The sequence below is a fragment of the Hyperolius riggenbachi genome, chromosome 4 (assembly GCF_040937935.1).
Source record: "Hyperolius riggenbachi isolate aHypRig1 chromosome 4, aHypRig1.pri, whole genome shotgun sequence".
NCBI lineage: Eukaryota > Metazoa > Chordata > Amphibia > Anura > Hyperoliidae > Hyperolius > Hyperolius riggenbachi.
The window spans coordinates 204,273,614-204,296,268 of NC_090649.1; the positions used below are offsets into that span (position 1 = coordinate 204,273,614).

At 42.2% G+C, this 22,655-nt stretch overlaps 1 protein-coding gene across 1 annotated transcript in view; it reads left to right on the top strand.

Annotated features, from left to right (window-relative positions):
• The window catches only part of LOC137570632 (solute carrier family 12 member 9-like), a 366,074-nt gene that overhangs the window by 114,720 nt on the left and 228,699 nt on the right, over positions 1-22,655 (top strand). Inside the window, exons 4-5 of the mRNA XM_068279330.1 lie at positions 993-1,292; positions 22,431-22,538. Of these exons, the coding sequence (XP_068135431.1) occupies positions 993-1,292; positions 22,431-22,538 (408 nt within the window). The remainder of the gene's footprint in view (positions 1-992; positions 1,293-22,430; positions 22,539-22,655) is intronic.

Sequence of the window (22,655 nt, forward strand, 5' to 3'; positions counted from 1 at the left end):
ATTCCTATGAGAGACACTTCCTAAAGGCAGCTGCACATCATACCAAAATGATGAAAGGCTGCATTTAGCCTAGATAACAGCCTAGTCTCATATAGCCTAGACAGCACATCCAGAACAACTCATAACCCAGAAGGAGAAGGGATATGAGCCGGCGGCCATATTTGATTTTTCCTGGAGCAATAATGGATAAAAAACACTAAAAAAGGCACACCAGAGCGGCAAAATTATCAGGTAGAGCATTTATTCTTTACAAGCTATCGACTGATATGTTTATTTTGTGTGAAACTTTCATCTCTGGTTCCCTTTAAGATTTTATTTTCAAAGGTCAAAATGACTGATTTAAAATGAATATGTACAAAATATTATTAGCTAATAAAGTTTTAGTTGTCAGGGTCAAGTTGATTTGTACCTTCTGTCATGTAAACTAGTGAGGGGATCTTTTACTAACCACTTATACACTTCTTTTTTTTTTTTACTTTTAACTATAGGTAAAAGTACTGTTAAAACTCTAGTTCAGGTTCATTTCAATGCATTTTTTTCTGAAATTATTCAGAGTTTAATGTAAGGGAAGATAATTGATTGCATTAGGTAGTTTTGCTGAATGATTATGTTAGGCACTTTTACTTTGTTTTGTATCATTTTTAAATTGATGACATTCAATTGCATAAAAATGTATGTGTATCTAGAATAAAGCTGGACAGACACTCTTTAATTATCACTTGGTTTTTTATTTACTTTCGATCTATGTAAAGATCAAAACTAAAATTGATATTATGATCAGGTTTTTCTTTGGACCGACTAAAAACCAACATTATGGATCTATCTTTTAAACTGTTTTTGTAATATCACGTGAAAAATAAAATTGAATAACTGAATAGTCTATGGCAAGCTTAAGAATCAAGGTAGATTTACCTATTTCATGCCATGCATGACCTGTCCTTACGTTTCATAATGGTAAGGGCCATTGACTAAAACTGTTTTTTTATTTTTAGGAGAGCATGAAAAAATTGGAGTCCATGTTTTGCCACAGAGCTACTGGTATGAATTTGTATACGGCACAGCTCTACTCTTCATCTGTCTCATTGTCTGCCTAGTCGGAGCCAGCATCTATGCCAAAGCTACTTTTCTTATCTTCATTGTAGTCATGGTAGTCCTGATCACTGTCTTTATCAGCTTCTTTGCTGTGAAGGAGAAGGTTATTTCAATCGCTACCACCAGCGAGAATGGTACCCATTTTTTCAATGGAACCTTTACCGGCTTCCAGCTTTCCACACTTAAGGACAATGTGTATCGTAAGTATCTGCCTTTTATTGGAAGCATATGATATGGAATATTCTACTGTTGTTGGAAAGTTTGTTTTGTTGCAGTAGTTAGTCTGCGGCTACGTACCCCTTTTCTCTCTGTAGGAAATTACAGTGGGAGATATGATGGCTATTTGGTTAACACTCTTGCTTTACAACACTAGAGCCCCCAACTCAACAAAATGGGCATGATACACAAAGCTTTTTCACCTGTTTTCACCTTATCTATGTGCTTATCTATGTTACAATTTTAAGCTTCCAAAGAGCAAAAATATAATTAAGATAAGAAAAGTAATATTGAAATTAAGTTAATCAGGAATAACTTACTATAAGTGATTATTTTGATTGTAAATGTGCTGAAAGTTTATTTTTATCACTTAAAGGACTTACGAGGCCAATAATACAGAAAAAAAAAAAAGTTAGTTACCTGCGTCAGCTTTTAAGGCACGGAGGATGCCGTCCGCGCCCTCCGTGCCGTTCCGCCGGGTCCCCGCCGTTCAACAGCCCCCCGAACGGTCCCCGACCATGTGGCCCGGATCGGGCTCTCCAGACTGTACAAAGATGGCGGCCGGCGCTGCCCGCGGCTGCGCAGTCCGCATAGCCGCTAGTGCGGCTGCGCAGCTCTAAGGCCAACCCCCCGATCTACGCTACAGGAAACAGCCTGTTACGTGGATCGGGGGGTTGGCCTTAGTGCTGCGCAGCCGCTCTCGCGGCTATGCGGACTGCACAGCCGCGGGCAGCTCCGGCCGCCATCTTTGTACAGTCTGGAGAGCCCGACCCAGGCCGCGCGGTTGGGGACCGTTTGGGGGGCTGTTGAGCGGCGGGGACCCGGCGGAACGGCACGGAGGGCGCGGACGGCATCCTCCGATCCTTACAAGTTGACGCAGGTAACTAACTTTTTTTACTTTTTTTTCTGTATTATAGGCCTCGTAAGTCCTTTAAGTAATAAATAAGTCATTTATGAGACGTTTTGTAACATGACCAATATGTATGGAGCTTGTGTGCTCCTCCTGTGTTTGCTTGAACAACCTAAAAACAAACTGGTAGGTTAATTTAATTTCCTATATTTGGCCCTAGACTGATGGGGAGCTAAATCTTAAGGGAAAGCTTTGATGTGAATTGTTTATAGTCTATATATTATGATGCAGACAATGTATTTGCACTACATAATTGCACAAGAGTAAAAAAAATATCAGGGCAGTCCAATGCTGGGTACACACGTTGCGATTTCCCGCTCGATCGATCCGGATCGATTCGATTATTTCCGACATGTTCGATAGGGTTTCCATCGATACAGCCGTCGATTTTGCATACTTGACATGCAAAGTCGACGGCTGTATCGATTTAAAATCCGATCGAACATGTCAGAAATAATCGATCGATCCCGCTCAATCCCGCGGATCGGTCGGGAAATCGCGAAGTGTGCTTATTGTTGCTGGGCCTTTGGTCACATGGCAGCATGGAAGTCGGCTTGTGCTTTGATGCAGCTTTAATGTGCTTTCTATCCTTTATAATTGGTACTCTCCAAATACTTTTTTTAGGAATACTATTATACAGATACATAAGAAATTGCTAGTCTCCATAGAATATACAGTTTGTTTCCAGTATATATTTGTAATTTGTTTTTCCCGATTTCATCCCAAGTATAAGCATTGCTGGGCAGACTATTCTTATGTGCCACATTCACTGATTCCTGCATACAGTCTTTTTGACAAGCGTTCCCACACTGCTCTAGATAATACAGCAGCTGAAATGTTCAAATGCAGCCGTTAAAGAAAACCTGAACTGAAAATTAAAAGTCAAAATAAGCATACACAGTCATACTTACCTCCCGTGTAGTCTACTCCTCAATCTATTTTTCCTCTCCTGCGTCCTGTTTGTCCACTGTGATCAATGGAATTCTCCGTCCTCCATTTTGAAAATGGCTATTACCCCCATAACAGCTTCCTGGTCAGCACACTGTTAAACTGTAATATCACCCACTTGAGCCATAGGGAAACATGGACATATCAGTGTAAATGACAGCAACTGATATATAACTGATAGCAACTGATATATTTCAATTCTGACAAAATGTTGTCAGAACTGGAAGGGATCACTGTAAGAAGAAAATGGTGAGCTTGTGAGAGGAACTGATGGCAAGGTAACTATGTAATGTTCATTTGAAGTTACCTCATGTGTTTATTTTAAATAATTGTACTCAGTACAGGTTCTCTTTAAACTCACCTCTGTAGGCACATTTAATCCAGTTACTAACTGACCATTACCCAATTTCCTGGTTCCTCATTTTTGACCTTGAGCATAGAGGTGGACATGGAGTGAAGATGGTGCAAATATTGGGGAACATCTATACATGAGAAGTTTAAGACAGTGTACAGTCATGGCATCCAGTAATACAAGTACAGATATGTACATAGCTAATGTGTGGATTGTGGTAAATTACAGCAAAATAACAAACTGCAAACTTACAATCTAGAGGGTAAACTTTGCAATAGAACAACCCTCACAGCAAGAAGTTCAGGGATTAGCTTTAAAGTATAGTTGTATTTCTGCAAACCAGTATTAATCAGTGTTAATTTGGAAACCAAAGTGCCAGTCATGGGATTCCTGTACATGTTTTTACTGGTACTGAATTCAATGAATAACCCTTTGATGGTGATATGAAAAATATGCAACGCGTTTCACGGGTCTCAAGCCCGCTTCCTCAGGCAAAAATACAACAGGAGTAACTTAGAAGTGTGTGTATAAAGCACAGCGCCTCTGGGACAGAGGCGCTGTGCTTTATACACACACTTCTAAGCTACTTCTGTAAGCTATTTTGATCCACCTGGTGGATGACCCTTGTTTCCTTCTACGAAGAGCGACTTCTTAACCTGAGTGGGGACAGGTCTAATATCCCCTTATGTGCATATAGTGGTTGCCTGAACTTTGGCAACCCACACTTGTGAGTATATTTCAATTTGCTGCTACAATTTATCCACCATCATCAATAATACACTATTGGGTGCTCTCAATTTTGCTTTTCTTTTTTTCCATGCAATTCAAACATGTTCACATTATACTGTACAGCATATAGCTAACTGACTACTTATGTCTAATTGTTTTGCTAATACAGGTAGCTTTTTTTGTCATGATAATTTTAGAGGCTGTGGGCATTCTGTGCAGAGGTCTGTGCTTGCATGTGCCATGAGTACAGTAGTAGCTATGATAAGAAGCATGTGCATGTGTGTAAATATCATCCCTCGGGTGATTTATATCCATGCACGATGATCAGAATTGCTCATGCATGCAGTTTGTGTGTGCAAATGTGCGTCATGTTGCCCCTTTGACATTGCAGCACCTGCTACAACTTTCATTACATTTCAGTATCTAGGTCCAGTTGTGTTGCTTATTTTAGTTACATAGCTTGCCTGACTCTTCTCTTCAGCTTGTTGCTCTTTTATTGACCTTGCCAGTTTATCACATATTGCTGCCTGATCCACCCGATCACTGGCTTTTTATTATATATATTGATTGCTCCCTGCCATGACAATGTGTTCAACTTTTGGCTACAGGAGCAAAGCAAGAACGCTTGGCACTATTGAAACATGTATTGCCATTAAAGTACAGATGTATGATACATATCCAACGTAGATGCAGAGTATATGCAAACTGAACTTAAGCAAAAGTTGCCCAAATGTGGATGTTTGTTATCAAAGGAGAATCAAATAGTCCCTTGGTATCAAATGTAATCAATTTTATTAAGGACAAATCCAAAAAACAAACAAACAAAAGAATCCCTCAGGTCTGAGGGTAGCCAGTATGCCAGCTGATGACCATATAAATAATTACATATGGTTGAATATAATCCCTATCACAGTAGCAACTAAAAAGTGCAAAAAGGAAATAAATAAATTATGGGTGCCCAATAAGCCTGAATACAACACAATCAAGGCAAAAGAATTAAATATATTGTAACAAAAGTGTCGAGTGCAAAAAAAGTGCACTAGTGTCAATGAATATACATCAAAAACCAAGTGTATAAAAAGTGCAGTCATCAATCAATAGATAGTCTGCACCACTAAAATAATACAGGATGGGAAAGAAGGTGCACCAGCGGCATGTGCAGGTAGACCAGTCTTATGCGCTCGCTGCAGCTGCTGCTTCAGTGGAGACCAAGTGTATGCAATACTTATCGTAGCAGCACCGTAGGTCCAGGGAGATGCCAGCGGGTGCCACAAGGTGCACAGCATCAGGCATCCACTGTTACCCACTGGCATCACCCTGCACCCACCCTGCTGCTGCAATAAGTATTGCATAAACTCTGCCTTTTGTATCCTCCTTCCTCTGTATATACCTTGCTATTTCATCCATATTTACATTGAATCGGTTTACTGCATGTCTATGTATTACCTGTATTATCCTTGTTTGTATCAGACATATGGTTTAAATGTATTTCAATGTTTGTAATACTTGGACTTCCTCTTGTATGTCAGGGTGTATTACATGGATCTGTTTATTCCCAGTGCGGCACTCAAGTGCAGACACACACACGGGCATCACTGTATGTGGCACACCAAGCAATGGGCAGGGCTATTAGTGCAGTGGACAGGAAGTGGTGGGGGAAGTTCATTGGCGACCGAGGGGGGGGGGGGGGGGGCAGAGATGCAGGCAACTCTGCAGTGAAGGACCAGCTAAGTATGTGTTTTCATGTAAACAGTGCAAGTATACACTCACTTATTGTATAATACTGTGAGGTATCCAGGTGATCAGTTACCTTTCAGACCCAATACTATAATCTCCAGCATGATCTTCACCTAAAGCTAAGCCGCCACTTGAACGGGAGACCGGAGAGCATCAGTACATCTATCTGACTTTTGGTTGTCCCCAGGATTTATTCAAGCAAAGTATTGGCTCTGAGGCCAAGGTAACCAATGAAATGCCCAAAAACCCAGCTAATATAGAGTCCAGGAACGGCACGAAAGTTCATTCACAGGAGGTCAGATGACTTGCTAATCCAAGGGATAAACAAACTCTAAGTCAGGAACCAGCCAGAGGTCATACACAGAACATCCAGCAGACAGGCAGATGAACCAGGGAATGAGACAGTAGCGTAGCCAAACCAAAGCAGAGGTCAGTTACCACAAAAAGCAATACAAAAGCACACCCTCCGCTGAACAACACAACAGCATGAAGCCCAGGCAGGAAGGAATTTTATTACATTATTATTGCAGTCAATCAAAGAGCAGATGCAAAACAAGACTTACCTAACCATTAATTAATAAAGAGTGTTCTAGGTGAACTTGGCTGCAAGACAACTGCCATGCAACGCAGACTCCTGGCAAATAATAAGCCAAAGTGAGAACCAGGAAAGCTTGCTGTAATGCCTAAAGCTGTCACTGGGTGACAGCAGCAACACTGCTCCTAGTTCTCAGTGTGACAGGTCGACACATAACAGGAACTCACAATACCAGTGTGTGTATGTCAGGAATTTACTGAGTTTTGAGTCCTAACAAATATCATAAGAGACGGTGATGCTATATTATACAAATAATAATGATCTAGGTAACCTTAGTTTATCTTCTGCCTATATTTGCAAATTATATATATTGTAACGCAGTTGCATAAGGCTGACCTACACAATTACACGATTTTGTTGCAAATAACTGAAAGCAAATTTAAGGAAAAAAGTACCCTCACTGAGCGACACCCATGACAAATGCCATAGATAAGGTTGAAAAAGTAGTACAAATTTTATTAGGTTCAAAACACACAAAGTGACATTAAAAACGATTTAAAAAGATACCCAAATGTTGGCTGTAGCCAAACATCCTGTGTAACCACATATAATTATATAATATTCCAATATACCATATTAAATAACATACACTGAGGTAAGCAGGAAGATTGGTGATATTGTTGTACAAATTGTGCTATATAACAAAAATAGGTGGATTCATACAGAAAAAACTGCACTGTGCCTGGGTAAAAAATCGTAAACATTTTTTGTGCAAAAGAAACAAAAATGTGCTTAAATGCAAAAAAGTTCAAAGGATTGCATAAAGGGTAACACCAAAAATCCTAAAGAAATGTGTATACCATATACACAGGGAACAATATAATGTGCGCATCCAGGCATAGAGCTAACCTGTGATTAATACATTGCTGCATGGTGATTGCATAACATATATGAGAAAATAGTATATTATAGCAAATTACACCTAGAAAAGCTTTGGTAAGCCTCACCATTTTGATGCACTTCGTTTCCTTTTCTAGGTGCCATTTGCTATAATATACTATTTTTTACCCAGGCATAGTGCAGTTTTTTCTGTATGAATCCACCTATTTTTGTTATATAGCACAATTTGTACAACAATATCACCAATCTTCCTGCTTACCTCAGTGTATGTTATTTAAAGAGGAGCTGTTAGGTATAGGGTCTCAGAGAAAATAAACACATATATCAGTAGCTAAAGATTGGCTGTACTTACATTACATATGCATTTCACTGTCCACGTTTGGATTTCACAGAATTTGTATATAGTATATGCAGAGATAGATGCTCCTGACAGCTCATGGCAGGCTCCATGTTTGTGAAGCCAAATGTGTCGTCATGTCCTGCCTGCTTCTGATCACAGATAAGCTCGTTCTTGAACAACACGGTGTGCAGTGAATATTAATGAGCCATGTGGCTAGGAACAATAGCTGACTCCTGCAGTGTAGTCTGCCCGGAGATTTATCAGTGCTACGCTCTGGACTGATTACACAAGCTGCTGTACCGTCTCATTAGCAGCCGAGGGGAGGGCCCCAGAATGCTTTGCAGTTTAGCTGCGGCTTGCGTCTTTATGGGTCTATAACAGACTTTAAGATAAGCACACATCAAAGGTAACTGAAATGTTTATCTTCACTAATGGCTTTTGAGCTTCCTTCTAAACTGTTTAACACAGGAGAATAGAGGTTTAAATTAGCTTCTGCAGCCTGACAGTTACTCTTTAATATGGTATATTGGAATATTATATAATTATATGTGGTTACACAGGATGTTTGGCTACAGCCAACATTTGGGGATATTTTTTTTAAATCGTTTTTAATGTCATTTTGTGTGTTTTAAACCTAATAAAATTTGTACTACTTTTTTAACCTTATCTATGGCTTTTGTCATGGGTGTCGCTCAGTGAGGGTACTTTTTCCTTATATTTGCTTTCAGTTATGTTGTTTGCCCTAAGAGTGAAAAATCTATGATACTGCTCATCACTAGAGTTGTTGTTTGTTGCTAATAGCATCTGTTGTGCTGTAACATCTCTCAAGCGATGAAACATGCTTGTGTAATTGTATGAAATGATCTCTTGCACATGAAGAGTGGTCTGAGTGCCTTTTTTATGTGTGACTAGAGAATTTAGCCTGCAAATCCTATGTATTCCACTCAAATATCCACATCTGATTAAATGCTTTGAACCACACTGCAGTATCTGAACCATCTCCAGTCTCGGCATGGCATTTGTGGAACAAAGAGCTAAATCTCATTTCCCTGATGAATCTTACATTATGACAGCGTAAAGGTCAAAAGAAAATGAAATTAAAGGAGTCCACTGAGAGATTCTGGCAAGAAATGGAAAGATTCTGTAATCATCAATTTGTTAGAGAAAAAGGCTGATATCATTCATACTGTGAGTCGTCTTGACCTGTAGAATTGGAACATTTGTAGCAACACAATAAGTACATGGCAGGAAATACCTCGAGGTCACTTTCAGTTTATTCCATCTTTTTGATTTCAATGTCACATAGAAACATTATTTATTAAAAAAGAACAAGGAGCAAAGCTTATATATAAAGAACATGGAGCAAAGAATACATAGATAACGTTCAGCTACAAATTTCAGGTAGGCATGAATAGTGAATTCACTATATAGAGTGCTGAATGAATGTACAGTGGACAAGAACTACCAGGATATTTTGTAGGGGCCCAACAGGTGCCTAAGGGCTGGGACCCACGAGGAATTGCTGCAGAGCTTTGAAGTCCTTTCAGCTTGTTGCCCAGCGATTCCCATGGTAATTGCAACTGTGATTCCCGGTGTTTGGAAACGCTGTACAGCAAACTGTACAGCACTTCTGATTTGTGTTTTTTTTCCTGTTTGAACTGGCACTTAATGGAATTAAAATGAAGGTGGCGGCAATGTAACACATGAAGCCACCGCCTTCGTCTGTTGTTCTTCTTCTCCCCCTTTGCCCTCTTGCTTCTATACAACACTGCCAGCTGGGGGGGACATGCGTGTCCTCCCAGAGTCGTTCGTCACGGCAGGGAATACTGCTTGTTTCCTTGCGACGAATGACTTTGGGGGGACACGCGTGTCCCCCCAGCTGGCAGTGTTGGATAGAAGCGAGAGGGCAAAGGGGGAAACAGACGAAGGCGGCGGCTTCATGTGTTACATTGCCGCCGCCTTCATTTGAATTCCATTAAGTGCCAGTTCCGGCCACTTCAAATACAATGTATTCGTTGGCATTAACACTGTATAGTTACGTTGCGTATCAATGTAATTAGTGCCACCTGTGGCGCTTCCATTCACACAGTACTATGTTCACTGAGTATGAATGGAATTAGATACAACAGCGCATCGAAATTCGCTACAACAGCGCCACCTGCCGGATGCGCCTGGCTAACGGATAAGTACCGTTTATTTTACTTACTGGTTGTCCTGTTGTCCAGCCTTTGCCTGTAGACCTGCCCCCTAGCAGAAGAGGCCATAGGTGCTTCTCTAGCTCCAGTCAGAGAACCACCTGTGATCTCTTCTGATAGAGGACAGGGCTATGGGCAAACAGTGGATATCAGGACACCAAATAAGTATAATAAACTTTACTAGTTAAACATAACACAATCGGTCCCTAAAATGCTCCAAAATCATTTTTTGTATTGGAGCACAATCACTCCCAAAATGCTGCAGGACCTGTGATTGCATTTTGCCCTAAGTGCAATAGCTTCTGTGGGTCCCAGCCCATACATTTACATTGGCAAAGCATTTTTTGGAATTGCCAGAGATCCAAAAACACTGCCAGAAGCACTCTAGTAGGTCCCAGCTCTAACCCAGTACAGGGTGGGGCAGGACTGGATTACCCACAAGACAATCAAGGCAGCTGCCTTGGCCTTGTATGGCCATCCAGCAATAAGGGGGACCACCATTGCCCTCATGGAGAGCTTTGGCAGGAATATCAACAAATGCCCAGTAAAGTTTTGGTTAACTGGAATGATCAGAATTTGTTTTAGTGGTTCTAAGGAGAAAATCCTATCCTTTGTAGCACTGTCAGCAGAAGGATTTTAGGTTCATTTAGTCAAATACAAAAGCTTTTGACGGTTTTGTGTTCCATGATGCAGTTGGGTTCTCTGTATCCTAGGTTCCTCCCATGGGGTACACACACCCCAGAGGATACTTACGCAGTTTAGCTGAACGTTTTTCTCTGCAGTTCATTATAGTGGGTTCTGAGATAAACAAAATTCATATAAAAACAAATTGGAATATGTTTTCGATTAAAAGCATAAAACATTTTTTATGCATTCACAAGCATTCATATACAAGTTTGCAGTGCACCTTACAAATCTATACATGTCAAGCTGTACATGAAATGATGTTACCCACAGTAGGGGGCACTGTATCATTACTATCACATCCCATACACAAACAGATCTATGCCTGATAATGACATATTGGGGTCAGATTTATCAAAACTAGTGCAAAAAGAACAATCATGCACAATGGATATGGACAGTGAGGAGTCATACATTTCAGAGCAAATACCACTAAAAGCACACAGGTCTGTGTTACTACTATACAATGAGAGAGTGATGCCACATAGAAAAAAACTGCAGATCAATTGACTGTTCAATATCAACTTGGGCATGGGCAGCCAGCTTAATTATATGCACATCACTATCTATGTGAGTACTTTAATATTTACAGGCCTGAGGTTGATTAGCATTAAATATAGATCTTTGTTATAGGTTGGGTGTTGCTGTAAGCAGTGCAAAACATCCTACAGTTAAACACTAGACACAATTAAAGGACAACTGTAACGAGAGGGATTTGGAGGCTGCTATATTTATTTCCTTATGAGCAATACCAGTTGCCTGGCTATGCTGCTGATCCTCTGCCTCTGATACTTTCAGCTGCAGACCCTGAACAAGCATGCAGCAGATCAGGTGTTTCTGACATTATTGTCAGATCTGACCAGATTAGCTGCATGCTTGTTTCTGGTGTCATTCAGAAACTACTGCAGCCAAATAGATCAACAGGACAGCCTGGCAACCGGTACTGTTTAAAAGGAAAATACATATGGCAGCCTCCATATCCACCTCGCTACAGTTGTGTATTAAGGCACGCACACACGCCATAATTTTACAAATGAAAGATCCGTCAGACTCTCCCGCGGGGCGGTCGTTCTGCCGACAGTAGCACGTGTGTACAGGCTGGTACACACGTCAGATTTTTGCAAACGACCCATAGTATGGACGCCCAAACGACGGGTCGTTTGCAAAAATCCGAGGTGTGTATGTAGCTTACAAGCTGTCGGCAGACTGATAAGAAAGCTTCAAATACCTGAAAGGACTGCCATGTTTGAGACATTCACCCACCTGCTACCATTTCCACTGCCATTATTCAGGCTAGGTGGGAAATTCTTCAAGTGTGACTAATGTTTTCTGTTTGAAGTACAGTGGGGAAGACTCAGGGTTTGTTTGTGGTAATTATGTTTAATTAGGTGATTTCTTATCTGCCTTCCTTCATCTGTTGCTCCTCCACCACAAGTCCTTGCACAATAGGTAGAAGGTTACTGTCTATGTAAAAAGATAAGGTGAAATTAAAGGTTTTTGTTTTTTTATAATAATAAACCACATTTTTAGAATGCATTTTTAATTTGCTATAGAGCTGCACTGGGCGTTAAAAATTATGCTTGGTTCACTTTAAGTCATTAAATTTAACCCATATAAAAAATAGTATTGTCACAATTAACATTCTTGTTAAAGGCAACTAAAGTGAGAAGACTTTGGAGGCTGCATATTTATTTATTTTTAAACAACACTAGTTCCCTGGCAGTCCTGTTGATCTATTCAACTGCAGTAGTGTCTGAACCACACCAGAAACAAGCATGCAGCTAATCTTGTCAGATCTGGCAATAATGTCAAATGTCTGATCTGCTGCATGCTTGTTAAAGAGACACTGAAGCGAAAAAAAAAAAATATGATATAGTGAATTGGTTGTGTACTATAATATAATAATTACTAGAAGATTAGCAGCAAAGAAAATATTCTCATACTTTTATTTTCAGGTATATAGTGTTTTTTTCTAACATTGCATCATTCTATAATATATGCAGATTACACAACACTCAGCATTCAAAATGATTCTTTCAGAGCAGTCTGTGAAGTAATGACCTCTCCTCTAGCAGAGAAAAAGTAAACAGTTCACTTACAGTTAAGATAATAAAAGTCAGATAACAGCCCTCTCCACGACTTACTTAGTCGGAGAGCTTAATAGCTTGTTTGCATAGAGATAACAACTGGAGTTTCTCAACTCTTCCTGTACTGGAAACAATTACACTGATGTATCTGATCTTAATGTTTTATTTCTTAGCTGTGCTACACATACAAATCATAATATCATAATTTTTTTTTCGCTTCAGTGTCTCTTTAAGGGTCTATGGCTAAAGATATTAGAGGCAGAGGATCAGCAGGCTAGCCAGGCAACTGGTGTTGTTTAAATGGAAATAAATATGACAGCCCCCATATCCCTCTGCGCAGAGTAGGGACACCAAGAGCCAAATATAGTGTAGTATGTACTGGTAGTTGAAAATAAGTATGATAGAGTAATAAGCTATACTCACAAAGCAGGGTTACCTCAAAGGCAACCACTGTATAGGCAGGTGGGGAGATTAGACATGACCCCATTCAGGATTAAGAAGTCGCTCTCCATAGATGAGGAAAAAAGGGGGTAACACCCCTGCACCAGGGGAGGACTTGATATAGCATAGTATGGATGCAGAGGCGCCAAAAGGATAAAAGTATCTAAAAAGTTTAAATCGTGAGGATGATTGAACAGATTATAGGTAAACTCTCATACTACATGGAAGCGGAAAATTGACCAATCATTAGCCAATCAAAATTTGATGTGTGTACCACACTTAAGACTAATCACCAGTCTTTCTCAAGCGAAGTACACACATGTGAGAATTGGCGCCCATTGGGGATCAGGAAAGCATCCCTCGGGTGACAGTTCATGGAATGATGCTGTACAGACACATCTCTAGCCTTGAGGTGTTCTGTTGCCTTGGAGGGGGGCAGAGGGATGACGATCAGCGAATGACGGAGTGGCTTCATTTAGTTGGTGTGGTTTTAAGCAAATAGCATTGGGATAGGTAATGCTCGGGCATCAGGGGTTGTTAAGGATGGATCCTTAATGTTGCCCGATGCCTGAGCAATATTGATCGGCAGCCGCTGTACACATATAACAATCATCGACGTTAATTATTGTCCATTTCAGCTTTAGGGTGAGTACACACATTCAATATTGATTGGCCAAAGATAGCCCATTTTACCACTTCCATGTAGTATGAGGTCCAACCGATTTTGAATACAGTTTTTTTAGATGAGCTCCATACAATGTAAAGGAAGGAAAATTGGCCAAACATTGGCCAATCAAAATTGGATGTGTGTACCAGGCTTTAAGAGGAAAATGCCTTCCAAACAGTGGTTTCAGTCTTCTGAGGGCCAGTTCTCACCATATCCAGTTTACTTCTTGAAGGGACCCTGAACAGAGAAAATAAACAGAATCTGGACTTACTTGTTTATAGGATTATTATTACTTGGGGCTCCCTCCAGACCCCCTTAGCTCATGAGGTCCCTCGGCATCCTCTGGGTCCTGCTGGTGACTCTGTTAACCTGGTGACTTTGGCTGAAGTCGCGCATGTGCCGTAAGCGTCCTGCGCATGCGCGGTTCTTGAAGGACTGCACCACACATGCGCAGGACATTAACAGCGACAGGTGTGTGATTATGCCGGGTGCGCAAACGGGGGAAAAATAAACAGACATATTTGAGGTTAATCAGCACAAATAGAGAAAACTAAAACCATACAGGGGTCAAGGGAGCAACAGTGGCTAGCAAAAGTATTCGGCCCCCTTGAAGTTTTCCACATTTTGTCACATTACTGCCACAAACATGAATCAATTTTATTGGAATTCCACGTGAAAGACCAATACAAAGTGGTGTACATGTGAGAAGTGGAACGAAAATCATACATGAATCCAAACATTTTTTACAAAGAAGCCGGTAGTAGCCGGCGAAATCGATCGAGGACGCCGTCCTCTATGGTGGTGGATCCCCCGGGCACCTGAGTCCCCATGCTCCTCTAGGACATCACCTCCTCTCAGCCTACACCGCTGCTAGTTGCCGAAACCTGCCCGGATGAGTAAGAGCCCACTGGGCAATCACACACCATTTATATTTATATGCTCGGCTGACATACAGTGCTATTATGCTTCATGGCTATTGCTACTGCTGCTTTTTCATCTACTGGCTGTTTGACCTGCTTTCAGCAATGATGTGCTTTCTTGCAAGGATCTGCTAACATCAATACTGTCTACATCTGTCAACCTGCTTGTGGCCATCAAGCCCCTGCTGCATGGACTCTTGTTTCCATTTATGCTGCTACATACTAGCCCTAGTGCTTCTGCAGATTTGCAAGGAACTGCTGGCAATAACACTGTTTTCATTTATCTGCTTTCTGCTAATGAGCCATTGCTACATGGACTTGTGCTTTCAACTAAATGCTGCAATAGATTTGCTCTTGGTGTGTGTGCAACAACTAACAAGCTGTCAGAATTGACTTGTCGGCATGGTGTGCTGGGAGTTGAGGATACCTGCTCCTTGCTTTGACCTCTCTCTACACCGGAATGTTTATATCCATTAGGTGACCAGTCTGAACTCCTTTATTGCATCCTAATTTTTGATTCTTGATTTTCGAGTTTTCTGCTTATGCTCTGGAGATTTTTTGATTTTTTTTTTTTTTTTTTTTTTTTGTCATCAAGCTGCGCAGCTTTGAATCATCATACATGTGCACTAAGTCCACTGGCTGGATTTCATCAGAGTAGAGGGCTCTGGGTATAGCGGGTTTTGGGGTGTGGGTGTTTTGGGAGCTGGGGGTTCCCTTCTGCCATACATGGTTTTATGTTATTTCTGCATAGTGTTTTTTGTAAATGATTAATAAAGTTTTGTATTTTTATAAATATCTAAGGTGTTTGTATTCAATCAGGCCATACCCCTTCCGCATTATATCTCACAAGTTTGTTTCCTATTTTTTACAAATAAATAACTGCAAAGTGAGTGTAATGATAGGTGTCAGCAACCAGAGAGAGAATCCGATTCTTGGCGATCTGCAGTATCCCCAAGAATACAGATATACCTGATTATTGGGGATCTGCAGAATCGCCAATAATCAAATATGTCTAACCTCTAGACACCTGAGTGTGTAAGTGTTTTGGTGCAACAGTAACCTTTGGACCACCGGGGTAGCAGGTGGTCCAATAAGTAGAGAAACTCCTTGTCCATGCCCTCATCATCTCCCGCCTGGACTACTGCAACTCCCTCTTGTCAGGCCTTCCTCAAAACCGCATCGCCCCCCTAAAATCCATCATGAACGCAGCAGCCAGACTCATCTACTCCTCCCACCTCTCTGTCTCCACAACTCCCCTACGCAAATCCCTTCATTGGCTTCCAATTCACTTCAGAATCAGCTTCAAGATCCTATGTTTGGCATACAAATCCTTACACAAGTCCTGCCCAACCTACATCTCTGACCTGGTCAGCAGATATACACCTGGCCGCCCACTTCGCTCCTCCAACGACCTCCTCTTAACCACCCCACGCATCTCGCACTCCCATGCCAGACTGCAAGACTTCACTAGAGCTGCCCCTATCCTGTGGAACTCTCTCCCGCTGCCCATCAGGCTCGCTTCCACCTTCAACACCTTCAAAAAAGCACTCAAAACTCACTTCTTCAAGGAGGCCTACATCAACTCAACACTACCCTAATCCTTTCTGCCAATAACTTCTTGATGCACCCCCTCCTTTTTGTGTCACCAGCCCCTCCCTCTAGATTGTAAGCCTTTGGCAGGGCCCTCTTCCCTTGTGTATCATACTTGACTGTGTGCACTTTACCCAGAATTTGGAACTGGTAATTTTTTACCACTACCATTCCAGTTTATGATCTGGCATTGTACTATTATCTGCATTGTGTTGCGTATCTTATTGCTATTACCTGTATTGTTGTATCTATGGTCTGTTACCTGTATTGTTCTGTCAACCCTGTTATCATTGTCTGTAATCCTATTTATTGTACAGCGCTGCGTAACATGTTGGCGCTATATAAATCTAATAAATAATAATAATAATAAAAGACTCTACTGCAGTCAAGGACACCTGGAGAGGGAGTCCCTGACTGATAAGGAGCAGTGTCCCCTCTGTAGAACAGGGGACCCCTGCGGGAAGGCTGGCCACCCTGAGGGGGGGGGGGGGAACAGCCGGAAGGTCAGACAGGCCGGGTCGGCAACAGTGTATCAGATATGCAAGGTACCAAATCAGAGATCAGAAGAATAGTCAAGAAAGCTACAGGTCATAACAGATATCAGAACAAGGCCTAGTCTGAGGTGTGAGGTCCGTGATCTCAACACCCTGGAACTATGCTAGAGAATAACACAGATGATATACAGTATTCCTAGTCTGGGGTGTGAGGGCCGTGATCTCAACACCCTGGAACTATGCTAGAGAATAACACAGATGATATAAAGTAACTGGCTAAGTGTGGATTCCCAGGTCCTCCTGTAACGATTGTGGAATTCTCTCCGTGATCAGCGCACAAGACGTGCGCTGACACTGCGGAAATCCTCCACAAGCGTATAATTTGCGGGAACCCAGCAAAAGGTGCAATGCAGCTGTAGAGGGAAAATTCCTGTCGACAGGGGGAGCTGTGGAGTGCAGAGGAACAGCTCCTCTGCCCTACCACACACGCTAGACAGGAATTGCATGAAGGGACGGAACGCAATTGCAAGAGAGGCGATTGAGAATGAGCACAGAGACAGATTGTATGTGTGTGCACCAAACTAGTCGCCAACCCGCGACGGTGCACACACCACAGCAGATATGAAGTAGGAACGCGATCGCGAGAGGTGCGATCGCCAGACGTGACACAAGGTTACAGCAAGGCAGAGCACAAGAGTAGCAAAGGCACAGCAAATCATACAATGAGGAGATACAGAAAATAACAAACGCTACCTAAACGCGAACATCGCACTCATTCGCAACAGTGCACACGTTTATGCGCGGTCTCCACGTGATAAGCACAATAGAGACAAACACGCCTAACTAACCACCGACAGACAAACAAAACAGATAAGCAATCCTAACTGCACTAGGGAAACCTGCCTAGTGCAGTTCCAGGGATTACTCTAGGCTAATCTTCAACAAAGAGCAAGGCTGACACTCCAGGCGAGTGTTACACAGGATTTAACTCTTATGACCAGCCACTTACTGTGGGAAACATAGCTCTTTATAGAGCAAGCCCACAAGGGATGTGGCTAGGCAATCTGCATGACAAACATATGCAAATTCCTCAGCAGCAAGCTGCAATACTGACAAAAGGTCTCTCTTCCAGAGACCTGCAGAATGCAGACCTGAACAGTGGTCAAAAGGCTGCCTGCCTGCGCAGGCAGCCACGCGGATCCTCACACCTCCTGGTTCCACCACACTGAAGGATCTGACTAAGGTCTGAGTGCTAACACATGGGCATTCACAACGCCAGACAACCAGCAACTGAACAGCAAGAGATATATATAGTAAAGCACCCCACAGCGCCGCCCAGCTCCCATCAACCAATCAATAGCCGAGCAGGAATCAGCTGACCGTCCCGATCAGCTGATCTTCCTCCTATTGGTATAAAGAGCCTGTCTAGCGAGTAGCTCTCCATCTGTGTGCACTACTAGGTCCAGCTAACCCAGATGCATGTTGTCGCGGGGAACCCGCCGCACTGGACGCGGAATCCGCCGCTTTGCCGTCAGAACATGCGGCGGCCCCCACGCCACTCTGCCCATGGGCACCATCAGCTCCAGACAAACCAGACGCATGCTGACGCGGACAAACCGCCGCATCAGACGCGGAATCAGCCGCCTTGCTGGCAGAACATGCAGGGGCTTTTCCGCTGTTTATTACAGTGAGGTGTGCATAATTATGCAGCCCCCTGAGTCAATACTTTGTAGAACCACCTTTTGCTGCAATTACAGCTGCCAGTCTTAAAGGGTATGTCTCTACCAGCTTTGCACATCTAGAGACTGAAATCCTTGCCCATTCTTCTTTGCAAAACAGCTCCAGCTCAGTCAGATTAGATGGACAGCGTTTTTGAACAGCAGTTTTCAGATCTTGCCACAGATTCTCAATTGGATTTAGATCTGGACTTTGACAGGGCCATTCTAAGAAATGGGTATGTTTCGTTTTAAACCATTCCATTGTTGCCCTGGCTTTATTTTTAGGGTTGTTGTCCTGCTGGAAGGTGAACCTCTGCCCTAGTCTCAAGTCTTTTCCAGACTCCAAGAGGTTTTCTTCCAAGATTTCCCTGTATTTGGCTCCATCCATCTTCCCATCAACTCTGACCAGCTTTCCTTTCCCTGCTGAAGAGATGCACCCCCAGAGCATGATGCTGCCACCACCATATTTGAGAGTTTAGATGGTTTGTTCAGAGTGATGTGCAGTGTTAGTTTTCCGCCACACATAGCGATTTGTATTTTGGCCAAAAAGTTCCATTTTGGTCTCATCTGACTACAGCACCACCTTCCACATGTTTGCTGTGTCCCCACATGGCTTGTGGCAAACTGCAAATGGGACTTTGTATGCTTTTCTGTTAACAATGGCTTTCTTCTTGCCACTCTTCCATAAAGGCCAACTTTGTGCAGTGCACGACTAATGGTTGTCCTATGGACAGATTCCCCCACCTGAGCTGTAGATTTCTGCAGCTCGTCAAGAGTCACCATGGGCCTCTTGACTGCATTTCTGATCAGTGCTCTCCTTGTTCGGCCTGTGAGTTTAGGTGGACGGCCTTGTCTTGGTAGGTTTACAGTTGTGCCATACTCCTTCCATTTCTGAATGATCGCTTGAACAGTGCTCTGTGGGATGTTCAAGGCTTTGGAGATCTTTTTGAAGCCTAAGCCTGCTTTAAATTTCTCAATAACTTGATCCCTGACCTGTCTGGTGTGTTCTCTGGACTTCATGGTGTTGTTGCTCCCAATATTCTCTTAGACAACCTCTGAGGCCGTCACAGAGCAGCTGTATTTGTACTGACATTAGATTACACACAGGTGCACTCTATTTAGTCATTAGCACTCAACAGGCAATGTCTATGGGCAACTGACTGTACTCGGACCAAAGGGGGCTGAATAATTACGCACACCCCACTTTGCAGTTATTTATATGTATAAAATGTTTAGAATCATGTATGATTTTCGTTCCACTTCTCACATGTACACCACTTTGTATTGGTCTTTCATGTGTAATTCCAATAAAATTGTTTCATGTTTGTGGCAGTAATGTGACAAAATGTGGAAAACTTCAAGGGGGCCGAATACTTTTGCAAGCCACTGTATATAAAAAAACTACAGTACACATCAACAGACTTGCTGCAGAATAAAGGGTCCAGATCTACCCTTTGTGCTGTTTCTCTGGGGGCAATGGCTGCGCCTAGACCCAACTTCTAGTGACCCTCTGCCTCCTTAAAACAAAGATGTTTGCCTGTCCCAACCACATGGACATCTTGAAGTTGCAAAACATTCTCCAGAAAATTGCAGCACACTCCCCTTCTGCAGTATCTCCTGACATCACCTAACCTGGGGTCATATGCAATTCACTTTTTCTACTTTTCTCCTAGGAGATAATTTTTCATCTTTGATTTAAAATAACTTTTTTAGCACCTAAAGCGGATCCGAGATGAAAAACTAACTATAACAAGTAACGTGTCTATATATGTTACCTAAAGTTTAGATGGTTTACACAGCAAATCTAGCTGCAAACAGTTTTAATAGAATATGATTATTTATTCCTGTGATACAATGACAGCGGCCATGTTGTTTGTAAACATTACACAGAGGAAGGCTTATCTGTATCTTGAGCCATCAGCCTAATCCCCTCTCCTCCTCCCTCCTCCCCTCTGCCTCTGAAATCAATGGCTAGTAACACCTCCCCCTCCTCCTGCCCAGACTGAGCTCCCATGAGCCCTTGCTACTGCCTTGGCTCTCTGAAAACCTGTGGGCGAGGCTTTTTTAGTTTATAGGGAATTAGAGTATTAAAACAAAAACAAAAAACGATTTGGCTTGAGAAATGCCCTATAAACAATAGGAAAGGAACACAATTATGCAATGTGTAAAAGTTCACCTCGGATCCACCTCGGAAAAAAGTACCAAAACGTAGGTGAAAAAGTGTTGTCTAAATTGTTTTGAGTATTTGTTTAGTTGTTGGTGGTTTAAAAGGTATTTTATTTACGAGTTGTAGAAATATCACCTAGGAGAAAACTCAGGTGAAAAAGTGAATTGCATATGGGCCCTAGTGAGAGAATTAAATGTAGCTAATTAAAAGGGAACTGAAATGAGAGGGATATGGAGGCTGCCATATTTATTTCCTTTTAAGCAATACCAGTTGCCTGGCTATCCTGCTAATCCTCTGTCTCTAATGCTGGCTATACACGGTGCCTTTTTTTTAATCAATCGAGACGCTCATGGCTCGATTGATCATTTCCGACGTGTCCGATACCCCGCCGGATCGATTCCGCACTCGATACCGGCGGGCAGGACAGTAGAAGAAACGTGCGGAAGATAAGAAGCCGTCCGTGGGTACGAGCAGGAATCGATCCGGCCGCGCGTACGGACGAGCGGGGACGCACCGCAATCTATTGTGCGGCTCGATACATGGTACAAAACGTACCATGTATCCCCTGCATAATACTTTTAGCAATAAACCCTGAACAAGCATGCAGCAGATCAGGTATTTCTGACATTATTGTCAGATCTGAAAGATTAGCTTCATGCTTGTTTCTGATATTATTCAGACACTCCTGCATCCTAATAGACCAGCAGAACTGCCAGGCAACTGGTATTGTATAAAAGGAAATAAATATGGCAGCCTCCATATATTTCTCACTTCAGTTGTCCTTTAATCTCCTCAGCGGTAAGCCCGAGCTGAGCTCGTGTTAAGCTGCCATGGAGGATTTCTCAGCCCCTGGTGGGCCGATTTGCACGCTTTTTGCCCCGATTTGCCGCTACCCGCCGCGTTAGAGGCCCCCCCCCCCCAAGACCCCTTGCGCAGCCTGGTCAATCACCGCCAGGCTGTGCTAAGGGGTGGATCGGGACTCCCCCAGACACCATGACATGGATCGTCGCCATGGCGATGGGGAAGTCAAACAGGAAATCCCATTCTGAACGGGATTTCCTGTTTGCTCTGATGGCCGGAGGCGATCGGAAGGGCTAACTACATGATTTAAAAAAAAGTGCTGTGCTGCCCCTAGGAAAGTCAAAATGTGCATGTGAAGAAATGTATTTTTCTAGTCCCTCATCCTTATCCTTCCTTGCTCAATCAGAATAAAATAGCTAGAGTTCCAATTTAAAAAAACATGTTTGATTCCGTGGCTAGTTCAGTGTAAGTCAACATATTTTGTGAACAGACATTATCTTGAATATTTTGTACATTGGAATGAGTTATTTCCAGAAATGATTTGGTCTGTTGCACATGGTCAGAAGATTTGCATCTTTACAGAAATACCTGCTTACCACACAGAGCTGTCAGTGCAATTATACACACTTTGGTGTACCTGCAATCTATGTACTGTGTTGTTTAAAATATTGCACACATAGGTGATTAGTCTTATCTGCTCTGATAGCTGTATATTCTTGTACTATTTTACTAAAAAAAAAAAAAAAAAAGACTACCGTACATCAATAATAGGATGCATTGTTCAATGTGTGCTTAGTATTCTCATATGTATTTAAGATGTCTCTTACTTACATTCTAATACATGGTCTGCATAAAGATTCTGTGGTCCGTGGTTCTATAATAACCGTATCTGATGTCTTTACTACAGCACAGTACGCAAGGGATTACACTACAGGAAAGATGATGAATTTCGCCATAGTCTTTGCTGTCATGTTTAATGGTTGTACGGGGATTATGGCAGGATCCAACATGTCAGGTAATGCTAAAGATTCCTTAATGCTTCAGTTTATGCTTTACATATTGTCTACTATTTTGTGTGGGTTTCCATTTTTCAAACCTTTCACTCTGCTGTTTGTCCATCATTTCTGGCTTC